The following is a 26,149-nucleotide window of genomic DNA, read 5'->3' on the forward strand; positions in this document are numbered from 1 at the left end:
TAGAATGCGTGTTTTTATTTCAAATTTTATTTCGGCCATAATGATGCAAACACGGCACAGTTTTTGAGTAAAAATAAAATGTGGATAGTCGTCAGTTATGTTATATTGGAATAACAGTACTGAACTTATACCGAAAATAATACGTATTTCTATATTGTTGAAACTTTAACTGAAAAGCTTAAATACATCGATGATATTGCTGATATATGTTTCTTAATTACAGTATAAGTGCAGATTTAAATTCATTATTGCAAAATTATACTAAATCCTTGAAATAGTATATTCATTGTCGATCCTTTTGTATATCATACCGAGATATAAAAAGTATGATACATGAACATTTATCGTATAATAAAAAAGTAACCACATGAAGTGTTAAAATAAAAAATGAAATTACTTGTATTGTATACGCGCATTATAAATATATAACATATCTTGTACCTATTGTACTTGTATAAAATATAGATTTAGTGATATTTGAATAAGTATATTTAGTATGATAATGCTCTAGCCATTCGTGTATGACTATATATATACATGTAGATTCGAAACGGTAAAAATGCATGCTTATAATTCCTTCTAATACCTTAGAAATTACGAAAGATTGCTATATGCCACGATTCCGTAATTACAGCACTTGACTGGAATAATTTTTAAGGTTAAACCTTTACTTGAAATAGTTCTTAGAACCATTTTTATTTCTGAATAAGCCAACGTCCATTAGTGTTTTACCTGTGTACGACATATATTATATATATATATAATCAATAAATGTTGAGTATTCTTGTGTAATATATATTTCTAGGTATGATCAGGGATATCTTATTTCCATTTGCTTTTACATCTTCATTTTAAAAATGGAGGCGACAATAAAAAAAAAACCAGAGCATAGATGTACGGGGTTTCCATAATTCCAATTAACGGATGTTCTAACCTGATTGACAGTAAGACAATAGCAAATACCAGATATAGTCCACCGAATAGCAAATTGCCCGCGGCCAGGTAATTGCAGGTGAGTTCGAACACCATCAAACCAAAGGCATGGCTAATTATATATCTATATCGGTGTATCTACTCGTATATCGATTAAAATTTGAAAGCGACCGCACGGTCTGAAAAAATAGTTTTTTAGTATTTTGCTTAATATCTCAATATTTTGATATTTTATATCATCAAAAATAAATTCTTTCTACCACATGTTGAAACTATTAAGAAATGTACCGGTATCTCAATTAATTCGATCGATCATCGGTGTGTACGTACGTCAAGCATCATGTCATTGATGCTTTAGTAGTCAGGGATTTCTTCAATTATTTACGTAAAATTTCATTTTTCAGTCACAAACTTTGCAATTCACAATGTATAAAAAAATACAGACTACAGGAAATTTTTGTCTTATTAACACTTATTATTCGTTCCTGAACTCCTCAACGAAAAATCCGAAAACATTATGTGTGGATTTTCTTTCAAAATTACACGCAGATACCTGCAATTAGAGCATAAATTAGAGTATTTGAAATATCGAATTTCACTCTTTTAGTTATTTACATTCGAGCCAAAGTTATTGTACGATTAACTTCACTCAAAAGAAATCATAAAATAGAGTTGATCGGCTGTTCCTGTGACCGTCGATATAAGTAATAGCAGAAACATATATACATATGTATTTATGTTTCTGGTGATAGCACATCAGTTATAGTAAAGCTATAATTTAAGCCACGGACTATTATTACATCACCTCCGGTTTAGGGCTAGAGAATATGCATAATCGGGCGGTCAGAAAAGTTGACGTCGATATCGACGGCTTACAGATTATTCCAGTCGCGCACGACACGGAGAGGTTTCTACATGTACTAATAAAGCCATTTCCAGCTTAAACTGAAATTCCCATTTGTGACTGCACAAATCCTTTAAGATCATACAGGTATTCTCCGAGTTCCAACACACCTTTAATGGTTTGGACAAGAAATTATTAGAAGCAGGTAAAGAAACTCTAAATATCAAGGGCAACACAATCTAACACACATGACAGCTAGACAAGACAGACAGACAGACAGATGGACAACCTGAATCCAGTATACGCTGAATTTCCATGATTGTCATATATAGTACCGCTAGTAAAGAACACACAGACAAGAACTGAAGTGTTTTACCGAGTTTAGTTCATATGAAAATAATAATATTAACTTTACTAAGGTTTAAATTTTAACCTGTCATTATTAGGGTTAAATCATAAAACCGACATTAATACAGAAACAATTAACACCATCTTGATATGGGCCAGTCAATACAGTATAGGTCCATTTACTGGTATGTAACTCACAATGTCAATAATTATATTATAGCTATTTTGCATTACAAGTAACACTCTGGAACACAGGGTACCTCATTCAATCCAATAAATGCCCAGGGCGTTTAAAAATGAAAGGTGTTTTGCCTAACAAGACGAAATTATTTCAAAGCAAAGTACAAACCTAGAAAGTTTTGGTCGTTATTTATGCAGAGGGAGTGGCGCTTATAGGGACATGGGCGCTTATTGGGTCAAATACAGAATTTGATATATAAAATATTATGTCTCTGCTTAAATTATAAACGTTAAATCAACAATCGGTATATTTAAATATTTAATGATAATAATTAGTTTACCATCTACATGACTCCGTCTATTATTACCAGAGGCGGGCTAATGTAAAGGTTAGCACAGAGCTTGGATTAAGGTAACAAAATTAATAATCAATAATTAACATGGGAATTAATTTGATAATAAAATCAAAATAAAAGCTATTCTGTAACTCCATAAAAGTTAATATCGGGTAGGGTGTAACACAAACGGTCTGAACATATATTTGGCCAAGAAAAAAATATATGTCTGTTTAGGGTTACCCGACCGACCCTAATTTTTTTACCCCCAACCCTAATTTTTTCTCCACTTTACTACGAAAACTCAGACTCCGGTTTCGGCCATTATTTTAGAGTACTGAAAGACACCAATAAAAAAAATCCCGACCTTAACCGACCCCTTTTTTTGGCCAATGTAACACTTAACAGTTATATAATTTTTAATGGCTTTCTAGTATTGTTATCTCATTTAAATCATTATGACTAAGGTAATTGAACTTACAGTAAATGAAATTTAAGCTTTCACTTACTCTCGTCAACGATATATACATGTATCATGTTATGTGTATCTTTTTCTCAAAAGTTACATCTGTGACAGTCTACAGGGCTCCATTGTGCTCTGATTATTCTACTCCTTAAAATGCCAACACCATCAACATGATAGATAGTACAAAATCAGACACCCTGAAACACCTGTATTGAATAAAGTTTATAAAGAATTCATGTAGAGTTCACGTGCTGGATTTTTAAAAAAGATTTTAAACATGTTGCTTCAACGCATTCATCGTTATTGTATTGTGTAATGGACTGGTCTAGCCTTATTTGACTCAATCATGTGAAATTGAATTCCAAATTTAATCTTACCAAAGTTATTTATGTAGCTTGTTCTTTTGTTGAAAAATCAGTAATAAACTAGCATCTACAGTCGTGAGACATAAGTATTCGTCACTGTTGTTTTTCCGCTACTACGTATATACACGTACATGTATGTATTTTCATTTTTTTCCTTTGAATTTTCCTGATCTCATTTAATGATAGATTTTCACCAAATTTGGAATACTTAAAGGCCCACTACCTTTCCGAAACGGCTTTTAATTTTTGAAATGGGAATGTAAAACAAGATCGATAACTTTGTAGAGTCGCAAAAATTATTAACTTACCGTTAATACTACATTTATCATCACCTTCTGAACGATTTGATTAAAATAAATAAAATGTTTATTTTCATAACGCGGGTCGTATTATGTTTCCCGCCGTCGTCCTAAATACCGGGCGGTAGTTGACTATCACTGCGTCAGACGGCAAAACAGCAAATTGACTCGCTACTGTTTTCATTTATTACGCAGGAAATCTTGCATACTTTTGGTGTCGTTACCTTATTTTAGGTCATCGGTACGCATTTTCTGATGTCATTTATGTTTTTTAAGAAACCTTTATATTTTGCTCCGGAAAGGTAATGGGCCTTTAAAGAGAACTGTCTACACTTTTAGCTCGTAATATTTTCAAAATTTTCATATACTTCATTTTCAAAATATTATCTTTTTGGTGCACCGCTTAATTTTTATGACGTCATTTCCTTCTTTGTTCTTACCAAAATGGCAACGAAATGGTTTTGCTTTCTAATAAACGCCATTTTCTCAAAAAGAAGACATTATAATATATGCAAATATTATGAGCTAAAAATGTAGACAATTTTCTATAAATGTCCCAAATTTGGTTGAATTCCATCAATAGATGAGATTAGAAAAATTCATAGAAGAAAAGGTAAAAACACATAGAACATACTGCAGTACAACAGTGACGAATATATGTCCCATGACTGTAATTCTTGGTACGAGACCGGGGACGGCGTACACGAAATCACCTCCATTAAAGCGCCCGGGTGAGAACGATGAGTGATCGAGGCATCCGACTCAAACACTTCGTTACCTCGTAATCTAGCTACTGTAATGTTTAAACATAGGGTTTAATTAAACTTACTTTGACATGGCATCAAGAGGACGGCGTGGAAGACCGCAATTAAACCCTGGGTTCGGAAAACCTGATACGAAAGATGGAACTACTGTCCATCCAACAATCCTAAAGCAAGCGAGAAAAAGTGGTCAATTGAATCTGTCTGGTCGTAGTTTCACTTCAGGTAATTTCACTCATCTATATCGTTGTAAGTGAATATTGTAATGTTGTACATGTATGTGGAGATGCATTGGTGTTGCTCTCCAGAATTAATTAAACTGACTTTCAGTTGTCCCCATGCTATATGTATGTATACACTACTTGTCACTAGGCCTAGCGTCAAAGCGTATGTCCATATTTCGCCGGGGTCCAAATTTCGCCATTTTTGATTTTCATGATAACAAGTGATAAATTGGTAACCATGACATTAGATCAGCAGAAGTGTCTTTGAAAGGGCGACAACTTTATATGGGACGGGGTATCAAAGACTTTGCGTGCATTCCATTTGCAGATTCTTACCAGTTGTTCTAAAGTGATACGGCACTGTCAAATGGAACGTGTTTGGATTTTTCCATGAGGGCGACACCCATATGGAAGATACGCTTCGAATATAAAAGCCAAGTATTTTAGGTGTTAACAATAAAATGGATATAAAAGTAAAACATAAATAGTTTTGGGATACATTGAATAAAATGGATATAAAAGTAAAACATAAATAGTTTCGGGATACATTGAAATAAATAATCTAGGTTGCTTTATTGGATATAAATAATATTTGTCTTTTTTTCAACAAAAAAAAACATAATAATTCCGATCACAAATGAAAAATCTCAGGTCTGCCGTCTTGGATTCAAGTGGTACGCTTCTGAAAACGAACTACATGTACTTGGACCGGTACAGTTCTGCTGATACGGCACGTTCCATTTGAGATACAACAGATTCGTATTGACACCACTGGTACAAATCTGCAAATAGAATGCATGGAATGACATGATATAAAAAGTTATTTAACTCTTTTCATACCATTGTTGTATACAGACAACATTAAAACGTGACGCCTCGTCCCTGTTGCCATATATACACAACAGGAAAATATGACGTCTTATCCCTGATGTCATATACACACAACAAGATACTTGGCGTTACCTGATTTATGATAAGCTGTGTCCAGGCTCAGGGATCAATCTAGCTCTGATTTATTACCATTTATGGGTAAATTTCCCCTCAAGGAATGAATTCCTCTCAGGCCTAAAATTCCCCTGAAGATTTAAAAATTCCTCATTTGAAGCTAAAAAAGACCGTTTTTGTAACACAATTTCCCCTGTGACTTATTTTTCATTAATTCTTTTGTACTTTTGTTTGCAAATTTCTTCATATTTATCATATAGCTACTGTATGTTTTTAAAATTTTGCTTTACTAAATCTAAAAATAAAATTAGTTGTTTAACAGTACTTTTTCGTCAAAATGAATATAATTTTGGACATAAATAAGAAGATTCAAATTCCCCTATATCTCGCCAAACTTTTCCCCCAAAACCTAGATTGATCCCTGCCAGCAGACGACACACAAGTTATCCAATAGAATGTTACAAAAAAACTACTTAGTCACTTTATAACAAACATTTTGATAGGAGGAAAGTACACATATTCTGTCATGTGACCCAGATTGCATGTCTTTCCTGTGAAGTGTCATCACCAATGTAAACAACATGACGGCGATCGCATTGCCTTGTAGCAGTGGATCTGACGACGAGGAAAAGGCTGGGAACTCTAACAAAGAAAACCCTTTCCATGAATCGTATCTTGAATTGTTAGAGATGGACATTGACATCCTAATTTATTACTACAAGCATGTGCTCACCTGTCTACATACCTCTTCAGTGTAAACATAATATACTGGTCATTTACATTTGAAGAGTGTGATTATCAAAACATCACAAGTAAAGTTCTTCTCCAGTCCAGATCTATTCGTTGCATTACTAGAGGATGATTTATATGCCTGTGGTACCTATAGAGCCAACCAAAAGGGTTTTCCCTCTGGCTTCAGTAAACAAAAGAAAGGATGATTTTTGTATCTTCAGTCAATTAATTAAAATTTTCTTGAATTATACAGGTCTCAACTCAAAAAACACTAAGTAATTTAGAGTTGTCTCATCTTTGTTAGTTATTTGTTATTAAAAGATTGAGGTTTTACTTTTTCAACATTTTTATTACAACAAATCTTCAACTTCTGAAATAAGAAATTCAGCCCTACGTGAAAATGATAAGTACAGCATACTTGCAGTGGATCGATGGATTTTTTTAGCTCTAAACCATTATAAGATGGTGAGCTATTCAAATCGCTTTTCGTCTGTGGTCCGCCCTCTGTCCGTCCTGCAGTCGTTTAACATTTCTTGTTACCACTTTTTTTCAAAAAAGGCTGAAGGGACCTTTTTCAAATTTCCTTAAGACCCTAGTTGCGCTTGTTGTATCTTGGAAATGATCGGTCAACAAGGTGGCCGCAAGGCAGTTATCTTGGATTTTGATAGTTATATAAAGTTTGTTACCAATATTTCTCCGAAAGTGCTGAAGGAGTCTCTCATAAATTTCACATGTAGGTCCCTCTAGGTCCTTAGATGTGAAAAATGCATTTGGGAATAATTGATCAACAAGATGGCCACCAGGCAGCCATATTGGATTTTGATAGAGTTTGTTAAAGCTTTTTCTCAGAAAAGACTGAAAGGATCTGTCTAAAATTTCATGTGTAGTTCCCCTAGAGCCCTAGTTGCATATTGCATTTTGGGACTGATCGGTCGACAAGATTGCCGACAGGTCGCCATCATGGATTATCGATAGTTGAAGTTTGTTACTGCTTAGTATTTCTCCGAAAGCACTGAAGTAGTCTGTCTAAAAAATTTTATGTAGTATGTTTGAAGAAGTTTGAAAAGCAGAGAAAAGATTTCTCTTTCCATTGTCAGACAAAAAATTTGATCATTCTTTGGTGGGTGCCTGAGGATCCCTCTGGGATCTCTCGTCTTGAATCTCTGCCTTACCATAATTTCCCGCGTATTGCCTGCGAGCTATATGATTTGTTACCTCAGAAGATGTCTAATGCACACTGTCTGCCGATGCGGGATCTGTTTCAAATTTCATATGTAGATTACTCTATTACCTTAGTTGTGCATATTCCATTTGGAGACCGATGGGTCACCAAGATGGCCGCCAGGCCACCATTTTGGTTTGGATTTTGATAATTGAAGTTTGTAACTGCTATGTCTCAGAAAGTTCAGTAGGGATCTTTCTCAAATTTCATATATAGTATGTAGTCAAAGTTTGAAATGCAGAGAAAAGATGTAGGTCATTCTTTAGTGGGGGCCATCATCACTCTGGGATCTATCGTGATAGTAGGAGTTTGTTTCTGCTATTTCTTTGAAAGTGTTAAAAGAGATCTTTCTGAAATTTCAAACAATAACTATTAAATTTACAAGTGTTTCTGCTCAGGAACTTAATGTGAGCAAACTTTATGTGAAGTTTTCTTTGGTGTGTTCAAAATTTTAAAGGGAGAGGTAAAATGGAAAGAAAACTGGAGACAAAATCCCTCCTTCCATTGTCATACATAGATAATTTGTTGGTGGGTTAAGTACTTTGATCCATGGATCCATGGTAATTAAAAGTTGGATATTGGCCCAATTATTAATATTTGATGTTTCTGTCCAATAGTTCCTGAATCGGTATGGAACCTCTACACAGATGTACCAGAGGAAAGTAAAGATGTTTCTCTGGACAATTCAGAAGACAGATGGTGGGACTCGGCTGAGTTAACCAAACTCATTCTAGCTTCAAACTGGCTTGTAACCTTGTCTGAAAACTTAGCTAATTTTGGTGCTTTGACAGTCCTAGATGTGAGTATCGTTGCACATTATTTTGTTTAGTTTTTCATTTTTGCCGTCTTGATAAAGAGAGACCTTCATTTTGTTTTTCATCATTGCCATATTGATAAAGAGAGACCTTCACTTAAAATTTATTTGTGCTGATATTATACAATTTTTGGCCTATTTTCAGGTGGATATGGTAAGTTATCAACCCAGTAAGTCATATAACCCAAAGCCACAGGCCAAATATAGGGTTGTATCATTTTCAAGGGTTGATAACTCATCATGTCCACCTGAAAATAGGTCATAAATAACTGTTTTATTATATGAAATTTACAGCCCCTTTAAAGAGACAGAAGGGTATTTTAACAGATATTTACATTGGTTTTTTACCAACGTTTGCTGCTGGTGAAGGGGTGGGGTATACTGTATACTGAAATCAGCTTTTTCTCCCATACTTCACAGGGATATCCTGTGGTTGCTAATAAAAAAATAACTCTATCTTACACAGGAGGGTAAAACACAGTTCACACACACAAGACAATATAATGTTATGTCATCAATACATGTATGCGGGGTAACTGCAGCATGCATTGTAGATGACGTCATCAATTTTGATGCATAACGACATTCCTGCGATAATGGCGCAATGAAAAGCTGGAAACCAACTGGAATTTCATCATTTTTTCTACTGAAGTATGGGTGAAAAATAATCAAACATGAGTCTGTCAAGTGGACAGGGATATCTCAACCCTCATGAAAGATTTTGGCTGGTTGATTGACACTTTCATAGGACCCTATTTGGTGGAGTTATGGGCCTTTAATTAACGAAGATATAAATTCCATGAATTTGCTTGTTTTTTTTTTTTGTTTTTTTTTATTTGATGCCCATGTTCACCAGGTTACTATACACAGGTCCAAGTCAGGATGTGCATGCAGGTTTAGTCAAAATTTAGGTGCCATGGTAACCAGGTCACTATACACAGATTTCAAAATGTGTCTGGACACTCCACCTAAACTACTGGATCTATTTCTATGGAACTTGACAGTATTGCTTGGAATGAGATAATACATAATGATATAAGATAATGCATTACATAATATATATTATTTACTGAATGATATTTAGGAAGCAATCAGCTTACAGTTCTAGTTGACACAGGTTACTGGACTCGTGTGAGGTATCTGGACTCCATCCATTTACCTCGTATGCTTTTCGCTGCTAATTTTGGGGTTGATATTGCATTGGATGAATACTTCTGAGAAACGTATCGGCCAATTAAAACATGGCAAAAACACCATTCATATTATAATTCTTTTTGTGTATTCGCAGCTCCATGATAATCGTTTAGAATCCCTTCCTAAGGCTATTGGAGGCTTGAAATATCTACAGAAACTAGACATTAGGTAAGAAATGAGATCATTGTAAGCTTGAAAATAACATTAAAGTGAATAGTCGGGCAAAGAAAACCAGTCTAAATGCATTCATTAGCCTTCCAAAAGTTCTCGCATATTAATACGACAGCCTAGTTCTGCTTAGTTTCCCAGTTCTGACCATTAAAGTAAAGAAAAATTGAATGCATTGAAAGCGAGGCTGCCTGGAAATGTAACCACGGACATAGTGAGCCGGGAGGACATTTTAGAATTTCCTTACTTTAAATTAATTTCTTCGTACGCAGACAGATTTTGACGAGAGATTTTATTTTTCCATTTCATAAGAAATTATCCTGGATACATTCACAACATTTTTACCGAATTTAGCCATCCTTGCCCGACTGTTCACTTTAACGTGTAGAAGACATCAACAAAATGTAAAAAAAAATAACTGGTCAAAACTAAACAGATATTGGACCTCTGACCACTGACCAAAACTAAGCAGACATTGAACCTCTGACCACTGACCAAATGCAAACAGATATTCGACCTCTGACCACTGACCAGATGTAAACAGCCATTGGACCCCTGACCACTGACTAAATGTAAACAGACATTGGACCACTGACCACTGACCAGATGTAAACAGATATTAGACCACTGACCACTGAACAGATGTAAACAGACATTGGACCCCTGACCACTGACTAAATGTAAACTAAACAGACATTGGACCTCTGACCACTGACCAGATGTAAAAAGACATTGGACCACTGACCACTGAACAGATGTAAACAGACATTGGACCCCTGACCACTGACCAGATGTAAACAGACATTGGACCCCTGACCACTGACCAGATGTAAACAGCCATTGGACCACTGACCAGATGTAAACTAAACAGACATTGGACTGAAGTATTCTTTTCTTTGTGTCTGTTTATGTCGATGAGGTGTAGATGTTGTAGAGTAAAGTTGAGTATAAGTCAAATGCTGAGTTGTGGTTTCAGTACTTTATTCCGCATGGCAAAGTATGGCCCAGTACTCATGGTCGAGTACTGGGGGAAGTTGACACTCTATGCATGGTTTGCTTGCCTTTAAATAGCCCTACATGTTTGTGTTGAGTAATATCTATAAATCAATGTTAATCACAGAGTTATTCTAAGTTACATCGAAATGCTGACCTTTAGCAGACATGATAAATCATAGTCATGTGTAACTGTTTTGGTTAAATAGCTTTCATCAATGTCTCGACAACATGTTACGCGACACGACGACAGGTCCCTAAGGCTAGGCCACATGTACAGACATGGGTTAAAGATATGTACAGTTTACAAATAATATATTTAACTTAAACTTTTCCCTATAATGCCACAGGACCTCTGACCACTGACCAGATGTAAACAGACATTGGACCACTGACCACTGACCAGATGTAAACAGACATTGGACCCCTGACCATTGACCAGATGTAAACAGACATTGGACCTCTGACCAGTGACCAAATGTAAACGAAACAGACATTGGACCACTGACCACTGAACAGATGTAAACAGACATTGGACCACTGACCACAGACCAGATGTAAACAGACATTAGACCCCTGACCACTGACCAAATGTAAACAGCCATTGGACCCCTGACCACTGACCAAATGTAAACAGACATTGGACCACTGACCACTGACCAAATGTAAACAGACATTGGACCACTGACCACTGACCAAATGTAAACAGACATTGGACCACTGACCACTGACCAAATATAAACAGACATAAGACCACTGATCACTGACCAAATGTAAATAGACCTTGGACCTCTGATTTGGGATCTGTCCTGTTGTAGTTTCAAACAAAATAAGGGGCATCTGTTTGTGGTTTATCATTCTACATCTTGTTTCTGTTGTTTTTAGGTCACCTTACCATAGGTCATTGTGACCTATTGCGATAGTCTTTTGTCCGTCGTGTGTCGTGCGTTGTGTGTCATCAGTTAACATTTCCTTGTGAACGCGATAACTTGAGTAAATATGAATTGAGCTTAGTGAAACTTTGTTTGTAAACTAACATTGGTAAGATCTCAAACGAGATTGAGAATCAGCGTGATTCAACTGTAATTTACAGAGTTATTGCCCTTTGCACTAATAATTATTATTGGACCTTGTGAACAAGATAACTTCAGTAAATTTAAACCAAGCTTAATGAAACTTCGTATGTAGATTAACATTGGTAAGATCTCGAATGAGTTAGAAAAATGACCTGATTAGATCGTAACTTACGGAGTTATTGCCCTTTGCAAATATAATTATTGAACATGACATAGAACATATGACATCTTGAGTAAATATGCACCGAGCTTAATGAAACTTTGTATGTAGACTAACATTGGAAAGATCTTGGACGAGTTTGAAAATCAGCTTTATAAGACGATCATTTACGGAGTTATTGCCCTTTGAAATAATAATTATTGAACCTTGTGAATTACGATAATGTGAGTAAATATGCTCTCAGCCTCATGAAACTTTGTATGTAGACCTATTAGATGTATGTTCCTATTATGTAAATAAAAGACATCAGTTGGCTAGTAAATTACATAACTAATTTGTATCAAATATCAGGTGACCGTTAAGGCCCATAGGCCTCTTGTTTCTTTTGTGTAGCCGAAACAAACTGTATGAGTTACCAGAATGTGTAACAGAAGCAGTGTCTTTAAGAACTCTTCTACTAGCCCATAATCAAATATCAAGGATAGAAGAGCGTATTGGCAACCTCAGCAACCTAGAACATCTGGTAGGTACAAGTCCATGATTATGACATATTGATGTCTATCATTCTGTCTGTAATATCTGTATAACAAACTATGCTTATAACACAATGATTTTGTTGGTCTTTGGAAGTTTTTTGTAACCTTGTTTTACTGTGAAATAATTCTTATTTTTTAATGTAATACCATATGAAAAGTTCATGAATACTGTCTTTCTTGATTAGGAGTTTTCAAATAATTTCATAGCAAGTTGTATTCGTGATTGGCTTATAGATTAGCAAAATTGAATTGCCAATATATTTTTAGATTCCTTTGGATATACCAATTAATGTGAAGTCAAAGTATTGATCCTAGTTAAGAAGTCTGAATATAGAAATTGGTCGTAAACCAGTGGAGAACTGTAGCGTTTACATTGTAAATTGGCTTGATTCGTTTTTTGTTATGAATGGTTTTGTTTGTGAACCAAAAGTATGTAGTGATATACCATATCGTTGATTTGAAGGATACCTCTGACAACCAGTTGCTGTCCCTTCCCAGAAGGATTGGCCATTTGTCAAGACTCAGCAAGTTAAATGCATCAAACAACAAAATACAGAGACTGCCACCTGAAGTTGGTTCAATGTTTGGTAGGAAATATTTGTCACACTAATAGATATTGTTTTATATGTAAAACAATTGTATACAAACTTTGATGTCATAGCTCTTGATCACTTTAAATTGACTTTACTCACGGCTTTCAGTCATTTGACCTACCTTTTAATTCTCCGATGTTACAGAACTTCAATATTTAGTTGGACAGTAAGCAGTAAGAAAAAAAAAAGTAGGGAAATGATTTTTGATATTCTCCACCTCTGATTGTAAAAAAAAAAAAAAAAAATTACTTGGACCATGCTTGTCACTATTCTCTAATGTAACAGCTTCTTTGGTACTTTATTCTTACTCTCAAATGTTACAGAACTATCTACTTGGACCATACTCATCACCATCCTCGGTCCCAGGTGTCACACTTACTCACCCCTGTGACCAATTTGCTGCTGTATCATGAATTATTCATTCTCAAATCCTCTTAATTTGATTGGTTATGCAACAGTGTGACAGATCCAATCAAATTATGTGTCTCAAAACATAGAAGATGATTTACATCCTAGATATTTTGTTATAAATACTTGTCTTAGCTTCATCATAAGTTTAAATGTGTAGAAACGTTATACCTTTTAGCCGTCCATCATCAGATGGTAGGCTATTCAAATCGCCTTTCGTAAGTGGTCCATCCTCCGTCTGTCCATCCGTCCCTCCATCTGTCTGTCCATCTTTCAACAATTCTTGTTACCGTTATTTCTCAGAAAGTACTTATGGGATCTGTCTCAAATTTCATATGTAGGTTCCATTTGGAATCTACTTGTGTAAATTGCATTTTGACATTGATCATTGAACAGGATGGCTGCCAGACAGTCAATTTAGATTTTAATAGTTGAAGTTTTTTACTGCTTTTAATTTCATTTTAATTTTAATTTCTGTCTTTAAATTTCATATGTAGGTTCCTCTAAGGCCCTAGTCGTGCATATTACATGTTGGGGTTGATCACTGTTCAATATGGCCGACTGGTCGCCATCTTGGATTTTGATAGTCAAAGTTTGGAACGCAGAGAAAAGATCCCTCTTTCAATAGTCAGATCATTCATTTGTGGGTGCCAAGACCCCTCTGGGATCTCTTGTTTAATTGTGTTCATCATTTATATACAGGTTTGTTAATTATACATGTTCAATACAATAAACTTGTTTCAAGACTGATATCATATACACAAAGGTATCAATAACTTGTACACGCTTGTTCATTGGTTGGCAATTTCATGTATATCAATTCGAACCACAGCTCATGCAGCCTATGGTCCCAGGGCTAGTGATGTACACCTGGCACCAAGCATGGATGTTTAAGTGCCTTCACTACTTTGATCTTACATTTTAATTCTTTCACCAGTTTTTTCAAGGGTGATCACCCAATTTGACTTCATCAGAGGTTGGCAATACTGTCTTTAACATATCAGTTTAATATTACCATACTCGACCCAATGGGCCCATGTCCCTATAAGTGCCCTTCCCCCATTTTGAGGCCTCAAATTGCCCAAGCATACTTTGATATCTTTGTGTGTCATTTTTAATTTTAATATTACAGGTCTGAGGTATTTTGACCTTACCCACAATGATCTAGGAGAGTTACCAAATGAACTTGGACAACTGCTATATCTAGAACAACTGTATGTCCGCCACAACCACTTGGCAGACATACCTTTACTCAGTCAGTGTAGCAAACTTAAGGTAAAATATCATTATTAAGTAATCTTAGCAGAAATTATATACTAGGAAAGTATTCCAAACCAAAAGTTTTATTGATGTTATTACTGTAAAATCATTATTTTTCGTGGGGGCTAAATTATCATGGATTTCGTTTTTTGGTCAGAATTAACAAATTCAAGTTCCCATGAAAACTTATCTTTTTAATGAATGCCTACAGGTGTCAGGTAACTTTATATGTTCATACCACTGGGTTAGGCTAGCACTACCCCACTGCATAAAGTTTATTTCAGGGATTAGATAAAACGGGTGTGTTTCCGCTATGCCTACATTCTATGACAATAGGTAAACAGATCAAAGAAAGTGTAATTACAGTTGTTTTATACAAGTTGTACTTAACTACTTACCTGGAGTTTACTGAGTGTTTGTTTGTTTTATTTGATTAGTTTAACATCCTATTAACAGCCAGGGTCATTTAAGAACGTGCCAGGTTTGTTGGTGGAGGAAAGCCGGATTACCCGGAGAAAAACCACCGACCAGTGGTCAGTACCGTACCTGGCAACTGCCCCACATGGGATTCGAACTCGCGACCCAGAGGTGGAGGGCATGTGGTAATATGTCGGTACATCTTATCCACTCGGCCACCGCGGCCCCTACTAAGCGTACATATAAAATTATAGTAGTTTACCAGCAATTGTTAGTGTAATATTATATTATGATTTCATCAATATTACATGTACATTATAGAATTGTTATCGTGATGGAATGTCATATTATAATAATCTAATTATGGTCACTATACTTAAACCATAACCTTATGGTACAAAAGAGTAATTGATTGAGAGTCTTATGGCATTACCGCTTGTTCATGAGTGATCACATGTACAGGTGACAGTAATTGTCAACTGTCATTTCCGCTCTAATGTGTAATTATACGAATTGAATTGCCAAAAAAATTGAAAAATTTCATAATCCATGAACATTGATCCCAAAGAAAATCAATGATTTTACAGTATATAAAAACTTTGTCTCTAAATAAAGAACAACTTCTGCTATATGTACAGGAGCTCCATCTTGGGAACAACCGCATCCAAAGAATTACAACTGAGCACTTGGAATGTCTTAAGTCAGTTACTGTGTTGGATCTACGTGATAACCAACTAGCTTTCCTACCCGATTCAATCAGCCTCCTAGAGGGACTAGAGAGACTAGATCTGTCCAATAATGACCTCCCTGGGTAGGTAAAGTACAGAGATAGAAATGTATATATCACAAACTCCATCAGCCTCCTAGAGGGACTAGAGAGACTGGACCTGTCCAATAATGACCTCCCTGGGTAGTTATATAAAACTGAGATAGAATTGTATATTGGTCATTCTACAGAAATTGCTATATTCTTGTTCGCTGTGGTCCATGTAGAGAGGAACCAGCTAGAGCAATGCAATTTGATGTTAATAACAGCAGATCATAGTCTTATGCAATTGTAAATCAATTATACATATGTGATTTTTGTTGGATTTTTATTTTTTATTTTACAACAATTTTAAAGTGAATAGTCGGGCAAAGAAAACCAGTCTAAATGCCTTCATTGGCCTCCCAAAAGTTCTCACATATTAATACGACTGCCAAGTTCTGCTTACGTTTCCCAGTTCTGACCATTAAAGTAAAGGAAAGTTGAAAGCATTGAAAGCGAGGCTGCGTGTAAATGTAACCACGGACATAGTCAGCCGGGAGGACATTTTAGGATTCCTATAATTTAATTAATTTCTTTGTACGCAGACAGATTTTGACGAGAGATTTTATTTTTGTATTTCATAAGAAATTATACTGGATACATTCACACCATTTTTACCGACTTTAGCCATCCTTGCCCGACTGTTCACTTTAACACCTAAAAATTACCAATTTCTAGTGTCCATGTAACTATATAACTTTTTAAAGCTTAAAAAAGTATTCCAGTAAGATGATCTGCAAATATGTAACACATTTGAATAAAATGAAGTAGGGTTTTAAATATAATTTGACAAGTATTTTTCTACACATATTTTTTTAGGTCATCTGACCCAAAGGGACTACTGTATTCTGTGTTAGTATATCTAACAATTAACTTCCTTTGATGTGTGGCTGGCCATTTTGCAGAAAAAATTATATATCATCTTAAAAGATTAGATTTTATGCTTTTGAATTGTTTGAATTACATATGTAGTTTCAGAATAGACTGTTACTAATAAATTTTGCAGGCTGCCTTTCACCCTTGGATTAATTGTGTCTCTGAAATCTATTGTACTTGATGGAAACCCTATGAAGTCCATCCGACGAGACATCATTATGGTAAGAGGGTTAAATCTTCAGACTTTACATCATTGTTTAATACCAGGTATACATGTTTGTGTTATTTCTCTACACAAGACTTATAATATGAACACAATGACTTAGTATTGAGCAAACTTCATGAAAGATTTGTTTCATACAAATAATGTATGCCCAATAGCCTCTTGTTATAATCTGGCTACTGTTAGTGAATGTTGTTTTATATGTAATTGTGTACAATATTAAACTGGCTATGGCAGTGATTGCTGTACGAGAATCTCACAATTATATTATTAAACTGGGTTCTTTTTCACTAGTCACTGTTTCCTGGTCACTCAGATGTTTGAATTATTTGTGCATTGTCTTTTCAAACACGCAAGCGTCTTACAAACCTTTCCAACAAAATAATTTTTTTCAACTTGAAGTTTTTTTCCACCACCATGTGCGTTTGAGGTACTTAAAACATGCTTATTAAGTGTTTTTTCATGAAATGAACATAAAAGTTTAATAGAAAATCCTGATAAAATATTCGCATGCTTCATTTTTTTGTGTTTTCAAAACATTTCTAAACTAAAACCAAATTTTGCTCGTATTTCAAAATTCCAAAATCAGAAGAACAATAAATCGAATTAAAATGGCCTAAGTAAGTTTTATCTTGGCCCAGTTTCATGAACATTCCTTAAATTTAAGGAATCCTTTAACTTAAAATTCTCCATAGGAAAGCATTACAGAATTTAAGGAAGGCTCCTTAACTTAAGATGTTTTCCTTAATTTTTGTTATGCTTTTCTATAGGGACAATTAAGTTAAGGAATTCCTTAAATTAAATTTAACTGAGCCCTGATCCACTATATTTTATTGACTGCTTTATATATTGCTATACACCATACTTACAGAGAGGAACGATGGAGCTGAAGAAGTATCTGCAGAGTCGTTTGGAGGACCCTAAACCGCCACCGATCAGCTCCCAGGGACTGGAGACATCCCAGGGCAAGTCAGGAATAGTAGGTGGTAAAGGGGATGGGGTCAGCGCCCATGACATGCACACGTCCAAATTACTGGATTATAGGTAAAATCTGAATAAAAAACAATGGGGGCGGGGGTCAACATCCACGACATGCACACGTCCAAATTACTGGATATTTAAAAACTGATTTTAAAATTTAAAGAGCAACATGTAATGGGACTCGTGAAGATGGTTAAACCCTGAACAAAAGTCTTGTGTAATGAATCTTTTTAGTAACCAGAAAAAAGTCTTGATCATGAGTAAGCAAAAGTTCAGTATACTTTGATGACAATGATTCACATATTTTTGAGTTTTTAATAAATAAATAATTTTACATATTTATACTTGGAATATCCTAATTATGATTTCTGTTTAAAGTGGTAAGCAGGCTGTGGAAGTTCCCCTTGATGTTTGGGCCGTCGCAGAGAAATCAGCAGTCATGACAGTCGACATCAGTAAAAACAAGTTTTCTGCGTTACCAGACAAGTGAGTATGAAAGTCTACATCAGTAAAACAAGTGTTTTGGTCACCAGACCATAGGTCATGTTGACCTATTGCGAAAGTCTTTTGTTTGTTGTCCGTTACGCGACGTCTGTTAACATTTCCTTGTGATTGCGATAACTTGAGTAAATATGAACCTAGCTTAATGAAACTGTAAGCAGACTAACATTGAAAAGATCTCAGACTAATTAAAAAAATCAGCTTGATTAGACAGTAATTTTGGCCTCACATCAAGATGCGGGTGCCCAATAGTAATCAGATTGTTCGTCTGTCCGTCCATCCCATTTTTGTTTTTTTTACCAATGTTTCTCAGAAAGTACTGGATGGATCTGTTTCAAATTTCAATTGTAGGTTCTCGAGGATCTTGGTTCCACTTAATGCATTTTGGGACCAATCGATCAACAAGATAGCCGCCAGGCTGCCATCTTGGATTTTGATATTAAAATATTGTTACTGCTATTTCTCAGAAAATACTGATGGGATCCTTCTCAGATTTTATATGTAGGTTTCCCTAGGGTCCTTGTTGTGAATATTGTATTTTGAAACTGATTCGTCAACAAGATGGCTTTGATAGTTAATAATTTTTACTGATATTTCTTAGAAAGCACTGAAGGGATCTTTCTCAAATTTAAGTTGTAGGTTCCCCTGACAAGCCACAATCTTGGATTTTGAAAGTTATCATTTACACTAGGCTATTTCTCAGAAATTACTGAAGGAATCTGTCTCAAATTCCATATATAGATTTCCCTGGGGACCTAGTTGTGAATATTGTGTTTTTTGGCCAACAAACCGCTATCTTGGATTTTGATAGTTAAAGATTAGTACTGCTATTTCTTGGAAAGCACTGATGGGATCATTTTTCATATGAAAGTTCCCCTAGGGTCCTCATCGGGTATATTGCATTTTGGGACAGATCAATTTAAAGATGGCTGGCAAGCCGCAGTCTTAATTTTGATAGTTAAAGATCATCACTGCTTATTATCAGAAATTACTGAAGAGATCTGTTTCAAATTTCATAGGTAGGTTCCCTTTCGACCCTAGTTACCCAAATTGCATTTTTTATCTGATCAGTCAACAAGATCGCCGAAAGGCAGCCATCTTGGATTTTGATTGTTGAAAATTATTACCACTATTTCTCACAAGGTAACAAAAAAGATCTGTCTCAAATTTTCATATGTAACGTTCCCCTAGTACAGTTCTCCTACAGTACACACTACATGAACAATCAATGTCTCCTTTACAGCCTCATGCTCCTCCAGGACACCCTAAAGGTTCTCAATCTAGGATTCAACCGCTTCAGCACACTACATCCAGATATAAGCCTCTTCATGAACTTAGTTTCACTGGATTTACGGTGAGTATATGTTTCATTTCCTTACACATCATCCTCATATTTATAGCGTTTGTAGACCCATACATCCATGACATACATTCAGCAGCTCAACAGTCATACCATCGATATACTGTCTCACACTAACTTTCCTTGGATGAAAATCAAATATGGCTGGTCGCTTCACTTCAAACCACATTACTACTCTGATAGTGATATTTATCTGTCCACACTTGGTTATCTCAATTATTTTTAATGGACATATTGATATCTGATTGAAAATTGTTTTGTTTATAGTCAAACTGCAGCTATAAGATTCAACAATCAGAACTATATCTTTGGTCATCATGGCTACCGCAATGATTTGATATGTATAGATATGATGTATATGGATTAAACAAGTGTTTTGATTGCATTAAAGGGCTACATTGAATATATCCTTAACAAATTGCATTCATACCACCTTGAACTCAATCAAAACACTGTTTAATCTATATACAACTGTAAAAAAGAAAAATCCAATCATCAAGAAGAATCAAATTTTAAACTATTAAACGTTGTATTGATTGCAGGAACAACTCTTTGTCAGAACTTCCAGCTGACATGGAATCCCTGGAGAACATGAGAGATGTTTTCTTGTCTTATAACAGGTGTGTACATATATCTCAGTATTGTGACTTCTCAGGTCTGATAAAATATTACATAGAGGAAATTCCTTGTTTCTTGATGAATACCAGTTATATTTCATAGAGTGAGGTGGAAACTTTGATATATAAAGCCCTAAAGAAAAATATCAGTTTCTGCTAGTATTCATCAAGAAACCAGGAATATTCTAATTATTACTCGCTTCCATTAACAGATCATCACCTAGTTCTGCCAAAGGTTATTGTCCCCCACGAAACACGTTTGGTGGGGATATTAAATTGGACTTCGTCTGTCTGTCCATCCGAGAAGATCTTTTCTGGGCTACAACTCAAAAAACCGTTCAATGCAGCTCCTTGAAACTTTCTGTATGCATCAGACAAGTGCCCTAGTTATGCCTTTTGATATTGCTATTACGAACATTCGATGTTCTTGATTTTTCTGTTACTGTGGAAATTACCAAATTACTATTTCTTTTTGTTTCCGGGATATAACCCATAAACTGTTCAACTCAGCTCCTTGAAACTTACTGCATACATCAGACAAGTGCCATAGTTGTGCCTTTTGCATGTTAGGAGTTTTTTCTGTTACCATGGAAACTTAATCAAAAATACCAAATTACATCCTGCTTCTTTTTGTGTACGGGCTATAACTCTAAAACTGTTCAACGCATGCTCAAGGAAAACAACATGGTGTGGTTTGAACAAAGTTATATACAGCCTCTCAGCTGATGGAGCATGCTTCTTTGGCTCAGTCGCTAGAGCAGTAGTTTTTCACAATTAAGACCTGGGTTTGATTCCTTGTCATGACACTCGACAGAAATCATATATTTTACCCTGGTCTTCTACAGATTAAAGTCCAGATTTAAATGAAATTTTGTTTATGAATACTGATTGAATTGTGTATTTAATTGTCAATTATTTTTAGTTTTTTATGACTTTTTTTTTCAATTTTAGATTTACCTGTATTCCTCCTGTGTTATTTGAGTTAAAGAAACTTGAAATATTGTTCATGGACAATTGTAAGATTGACACAGTGGACGCAGCTGGGGTATGCTCACTGCCAAGGATAGGAACTCTTGATCTTCAGAACAACAATATATCACAAGTTCCTCCTGAACTGGGGAACTGTACTCAACTCAAGTAAGTATATTTACCTTTGACATATTGGTTATTTTATAGGAGTTAACTGTAGAAAATTTGAAGCAAATTGAACAAACAATAATATCAAGTGTAATTACCTGGTTTGTTATATCCCCCGCAACGAGGTTATAGTGGGTATACTGGAATAAGCTTGTCTGTCAGTTTGTCTGTTTGTCCATAGGAAAACATGATCTGCACAACTCTTCCTAAACTACTGGACCGATTTCAATGAAACATGAAAGTATTGTTGGGACAAGGTGTAGATGTGCATGCAGGTTTTTGTCTGTCAAAATTTTGATTGCTATGGTAACCAGGTCACTATACACAGATTTCAAAATTTATCTGAACAACTTCTAAACTACATGTACTAGATTGAATTCAATGAAATTGGTCATTAATGTTTGGGACTATGTGTAGACATATTTTTTTTTTTTGTCAATTTTGGTTCCCATATGGAAACCAGGTCACTATACACAGGGTTTCATAATTTGTCTGGACACTTCACCTTAACTACTGAATCAATTTGAATGAAATTCGGCAATATTGTTGAGGACCATGGCAGGATGTGGATGCAAGTTTTAAAATTTGTCCAAACAACTCCTAAACTACTGGATTGATTTCAATTAAACTTGACGGTATTGTTTAGGATTATGTCGGGATATGCATGCAGGTTTTCGTAAGTCAAAAGTTTAGTTGCCTTGATGGTAACCAGGTCACTATACATAGGTTTCACAATTTGTCTGGACACTGCACCTAAACTACCGGATCTATTTCAATGGAACTTGGCAATGTTGTTGGGAACCATGTCAGGATGTGCATTCAGGTTTCCATTTGTCGAAATTTTGGTTGCCATGGTAACCAGGTCACTATACACAGGTTTCAAGATTTGTCTGCACAACTCCACCTAAACTACTTGATCAATGAAACTTGTTACATATTTTGTTGAATTACTTTAAAAAGGACTATTATATGTAGATACAGATACAAGTACATCAGACTAACACAAACATACAAAGGAGGAAGAGGAGATGAATATCGGGGATTAGTCAGTCATTGGCTTACAGTTCTAGTGTATAATGTATTAATAATTTTAGATGACCTCTTTTATAAATGTCTGGCTCACTTCAGATTTAACAGTTTTTAAAGTTTTACAAAAAGCTGTGTAACAATATTATACATGTTTTACTATATGTATAATATGTATAATAAATGTATTAGTAAGGATCAATGTTTTATATGTTTGCAGGAGCTTGCAGATTGCAGGGAATCCTTTCAGAAACCCTCGTCCAGCTGTTCTGGCCAAGGGCACCTTGGCATTGTTGGAATACCTTCGTAATAAAATAGTTTCTTAGATCTCTTGATTCATTTCCAGGATTGGTAGGCATCTAATTACTCATTTTATTGGCATATTGGAATGAAAATGACCTTGACCTAATTCTCTCTAGCTCTCAAGAAACAAATATGTAATTTAAGCTCATTTGACAAGTAGTTTGCTTGCTCTCCTAATTTGACAATGATGTAATTGTAGTACACAACTTTATTGTTTAAGTCTGATCATACTTTATCCAATCAGAATTGTGAAATATGATGATTCATGCGCTACATGAGAATATTAAATTTATTGTGATTATTGATGGTGATTTTTACATTGTATGTGCCAAATATATTGATTCATTAATTTAAAAAGAATTATTTATACCGAAACTGTATAAAATGGTGTTGAAATAAAAATTACTTTATGAAGAATATTGAGATGTTAACGAGTTATTTGAGAATAGTTTACATTTAGATCGATGTTAAGGAATATTACATTATTTATAGCAAATAAGTTTTACATTTTAGCAATGGTATCGTGTCACATCCGTCTGTTCCCTCACACACAGCGATACTGTAATTAAGTTTAAAGATCCTGTTTAAGCTATTGATTTTTTATATCCCTATATATATATCACTTCTAAGATGTAGTTGTTTAGGTCATCTGAACCGAAGGATGACCTGTAGTCATCATGCACCATCTGTCGTCCCTGTGCGTCATGCATAAACCTTTCATTCTAACAACTTCTTCTCTATAACCTTAAGGCCCAAAGTACTCATATTTGGCCTGTAGCATGCTGGGATGAAGGCTACAAAATTTGTGAAAATGAATGACTTTGACCTACTGTTAAGGTCACAGGGGTCAAATAATCTAAAATCTTCGAACGAATTCTAACTAATGGAAATGTCCAGGGTACTCATATTTGGCCTGTAGCATGCTGGGATGAAGGGCTACCAAAGTTGTGAAAATGAATGACCTTGACATACTTTTAAGGTCATAGGGGTCAAATAGGCTAAATTCTTTGAATGACTTAGCCTGATGGGATGAAGGCTACAAAATTTGTGAAAATGAATGACTTTGACCTACTGTTAAGGTCACAGGGGTCAAATAGGCTAAAATCTTCGAATGAATTCTAACTAATGGAAATGTCCAGGGTACTCATATTTGGCCTGTAGCATGCTGAGATGAAGGGCTACCAAAGTTGTGAAAATGAATGACCTTGACATACTTTGAAGGTCATAGGGGTCAAATAGGCTAAATTCTTTGAATGACTTCTTCTAACTAACCAAAAGGTCCAGGATACTTGTATGTGGCCTGTGGCATGCTGGGATGAAGAGTTACCAAGGTTGTGAAAATGAAAGACCTTGACCTCTTTTCTAGGTTATAGGGCTCAAATAGGCTAAGATCTTGAAATGATACTGACATGGTCGTGTTGTTATTCGTCAGGTCGATCCTAAATCCAAGATGGCTGCCCTAGTTGTCATCTTGAAAACATATTTTGAACTTCTGCAGTACTACCGGTGCAATTTAGCTGTATAGCATTATGGAGTTACTATACACTTTGTAGCTGTAGTTTTGTAGCCTTGGTTAATGAAATCAATGCAAATCATTTTTACTGTATACAAAGATTTATAAATCCTTGCTGTATTCTGGGTGATTTTATACAATTCTTGCACCAATGTGTTCACTAAAAGAAATATTCACTTTTCTAGTATAGTATTTATATTGTTTAGTTGGTTATTTTTGCTAGTCAAAATTGTCGTCACAATCTGACATTAAGGGAATATATGTATACGATTCAACCAAATTTTCAATATTTTGTTGGTCATGGTGGCGATTATAACTACATGACTGTATATATATATTATCCTTGTGGAAATGACCAGCTATATTGTATGATAAAAAAAATTGAATAGTTCATTATAGTGTTAGAATTGGTTTGAAGTGATGTGTGAGTTCGAACAGCATTAAAAGAGTTTTGATCAAAGACATTATGGTCGTGATTTCATTACAATTGTCTTTATTTTTTTACATACCAGAAATTATATTTAATATTTACTTTCCTTTTGTCACGATTGCCATTGTTTGTTTTGTAATTTTTTCCATTTTTTTTTTCGTTCACATCTTGAACTTTAACCTTACAAAGAGTTTTAGAATGAATAGAGAAATTCCACCTCCACTGCTGTAGCACAAGATCATTGTAAAGATGTCCATCAGTTTGAATGAAAGGTTTGTGATGAAATAAAATATGTACTGGCATTAAGTACAATGTTACATTGTTGATAAGCAAAGAAAGTGTTGCTTTTATATTTGCTTATTTATTATTATTCAAATGTACACAATGTGATCTTTTTATGAACAAATAGAATGTACATAATTATTCATTTATGCTTTATTAATAAACAGTTATAAAGAAGCAAGAGTGATTTACTTATCTGTATAATAGTAAATACCATTAGTACATCACGTGACAGAATACAGGATTCTGATTGGCTACACACATGGGTACTATTTGCAATAGTGCCCGGGCAGGCGGGCACTATTGAAGTGGCGCGATATTGAATGTGAATGTATTATGACGTCATCATTAATTGACTTCATTATAACGTTGCACTTCAACCAAGACGTCAAGATGGCGGACAGGCTGTTGTGTGCGAGATGGAAGCAAATGTTGCTTTTCTATGGAGCCCTCATGTTCTACTGATCTACTTTTAATCTTCATGAAGCTGAATCCTGTTTTATAAAAATACAGATTTCTACGACAATTCATATCTTGCACTTTTAATGTAACAATGTGGTGTGGAAATGAAGATAGCGTTGCGAGGTGTCGATTGACGTGCTTCTGTTACGAGGACATGAAAACGGGTCTCATGTGAGGGTGATGACCTAATCCTATTATGACCTGTTTGAGAGGGCACTATTGCCTCATAGTATTGTCTTGTAATGGGATAGTGCCCTCGCCTTCGGCCGAGCATCTTTAACCTTTGTAATATATATATTTAATATGCAAAATAAGAATTGGTTCATAGAGGAGGTGGAGGGCAATTAAATGATTTCA

At 35.2% G+C, this 26,149-nt stretch overlaps 1 protein-coding gene across 1 annotated transcript; it reads left to right on the plus strand.

The window, feature by feature from the left end:
- Positions 1–4,514: 4,514 nt before the first annotated feature.
- Positions 4,515–25,507, plus strand: LOC138324996 (leucine-rich repeat-containing protein 40-like). The gene is made up of 14 exons (XM_069270310.1): positions 4,515–4,756; positions 8,272–8,453; positions 9,757–9,830; positions 12,453–12,582; positions 13,059–13,182; positions 14,729–14,871; positions 15,912–16,084; positions 17,088–17,178; positions 18,052–18,224; positions 18,540–18,647; positions 19,906–20,016; positions 20,565–20,642; positions 21,591–21,776; positions 23,023–25,507. Exons 1-14 carry the CDS (start codon positions 4,606–4,608, stop codon positions 23,126–23,128), a joined length of 1,830 nt encoding a protein of 609 aa, XP_069126411.1. The 5' UTR covers positions 4,515–4,605; the 3' UTR covers positions 23,129–25,507.
- The last annotated feature ends 642 nt before the right edge of the window (positions 25,508–26,149 follow it).

The sequence above is a fragment of the Argopecten irradians genome, chromosome 6, assembly GCF_041381155.1.
Source record: "Argopecten irradians isolate NY chromosome 6, Ai_NY, whole genome shotgun sequence".
Taxonomy (NCBI): Eukaryota; Metazoa; Mollusca; class Bivalvia; order Pectinida; family Pectinidae; genus Argopecten; species Argopecten irradians.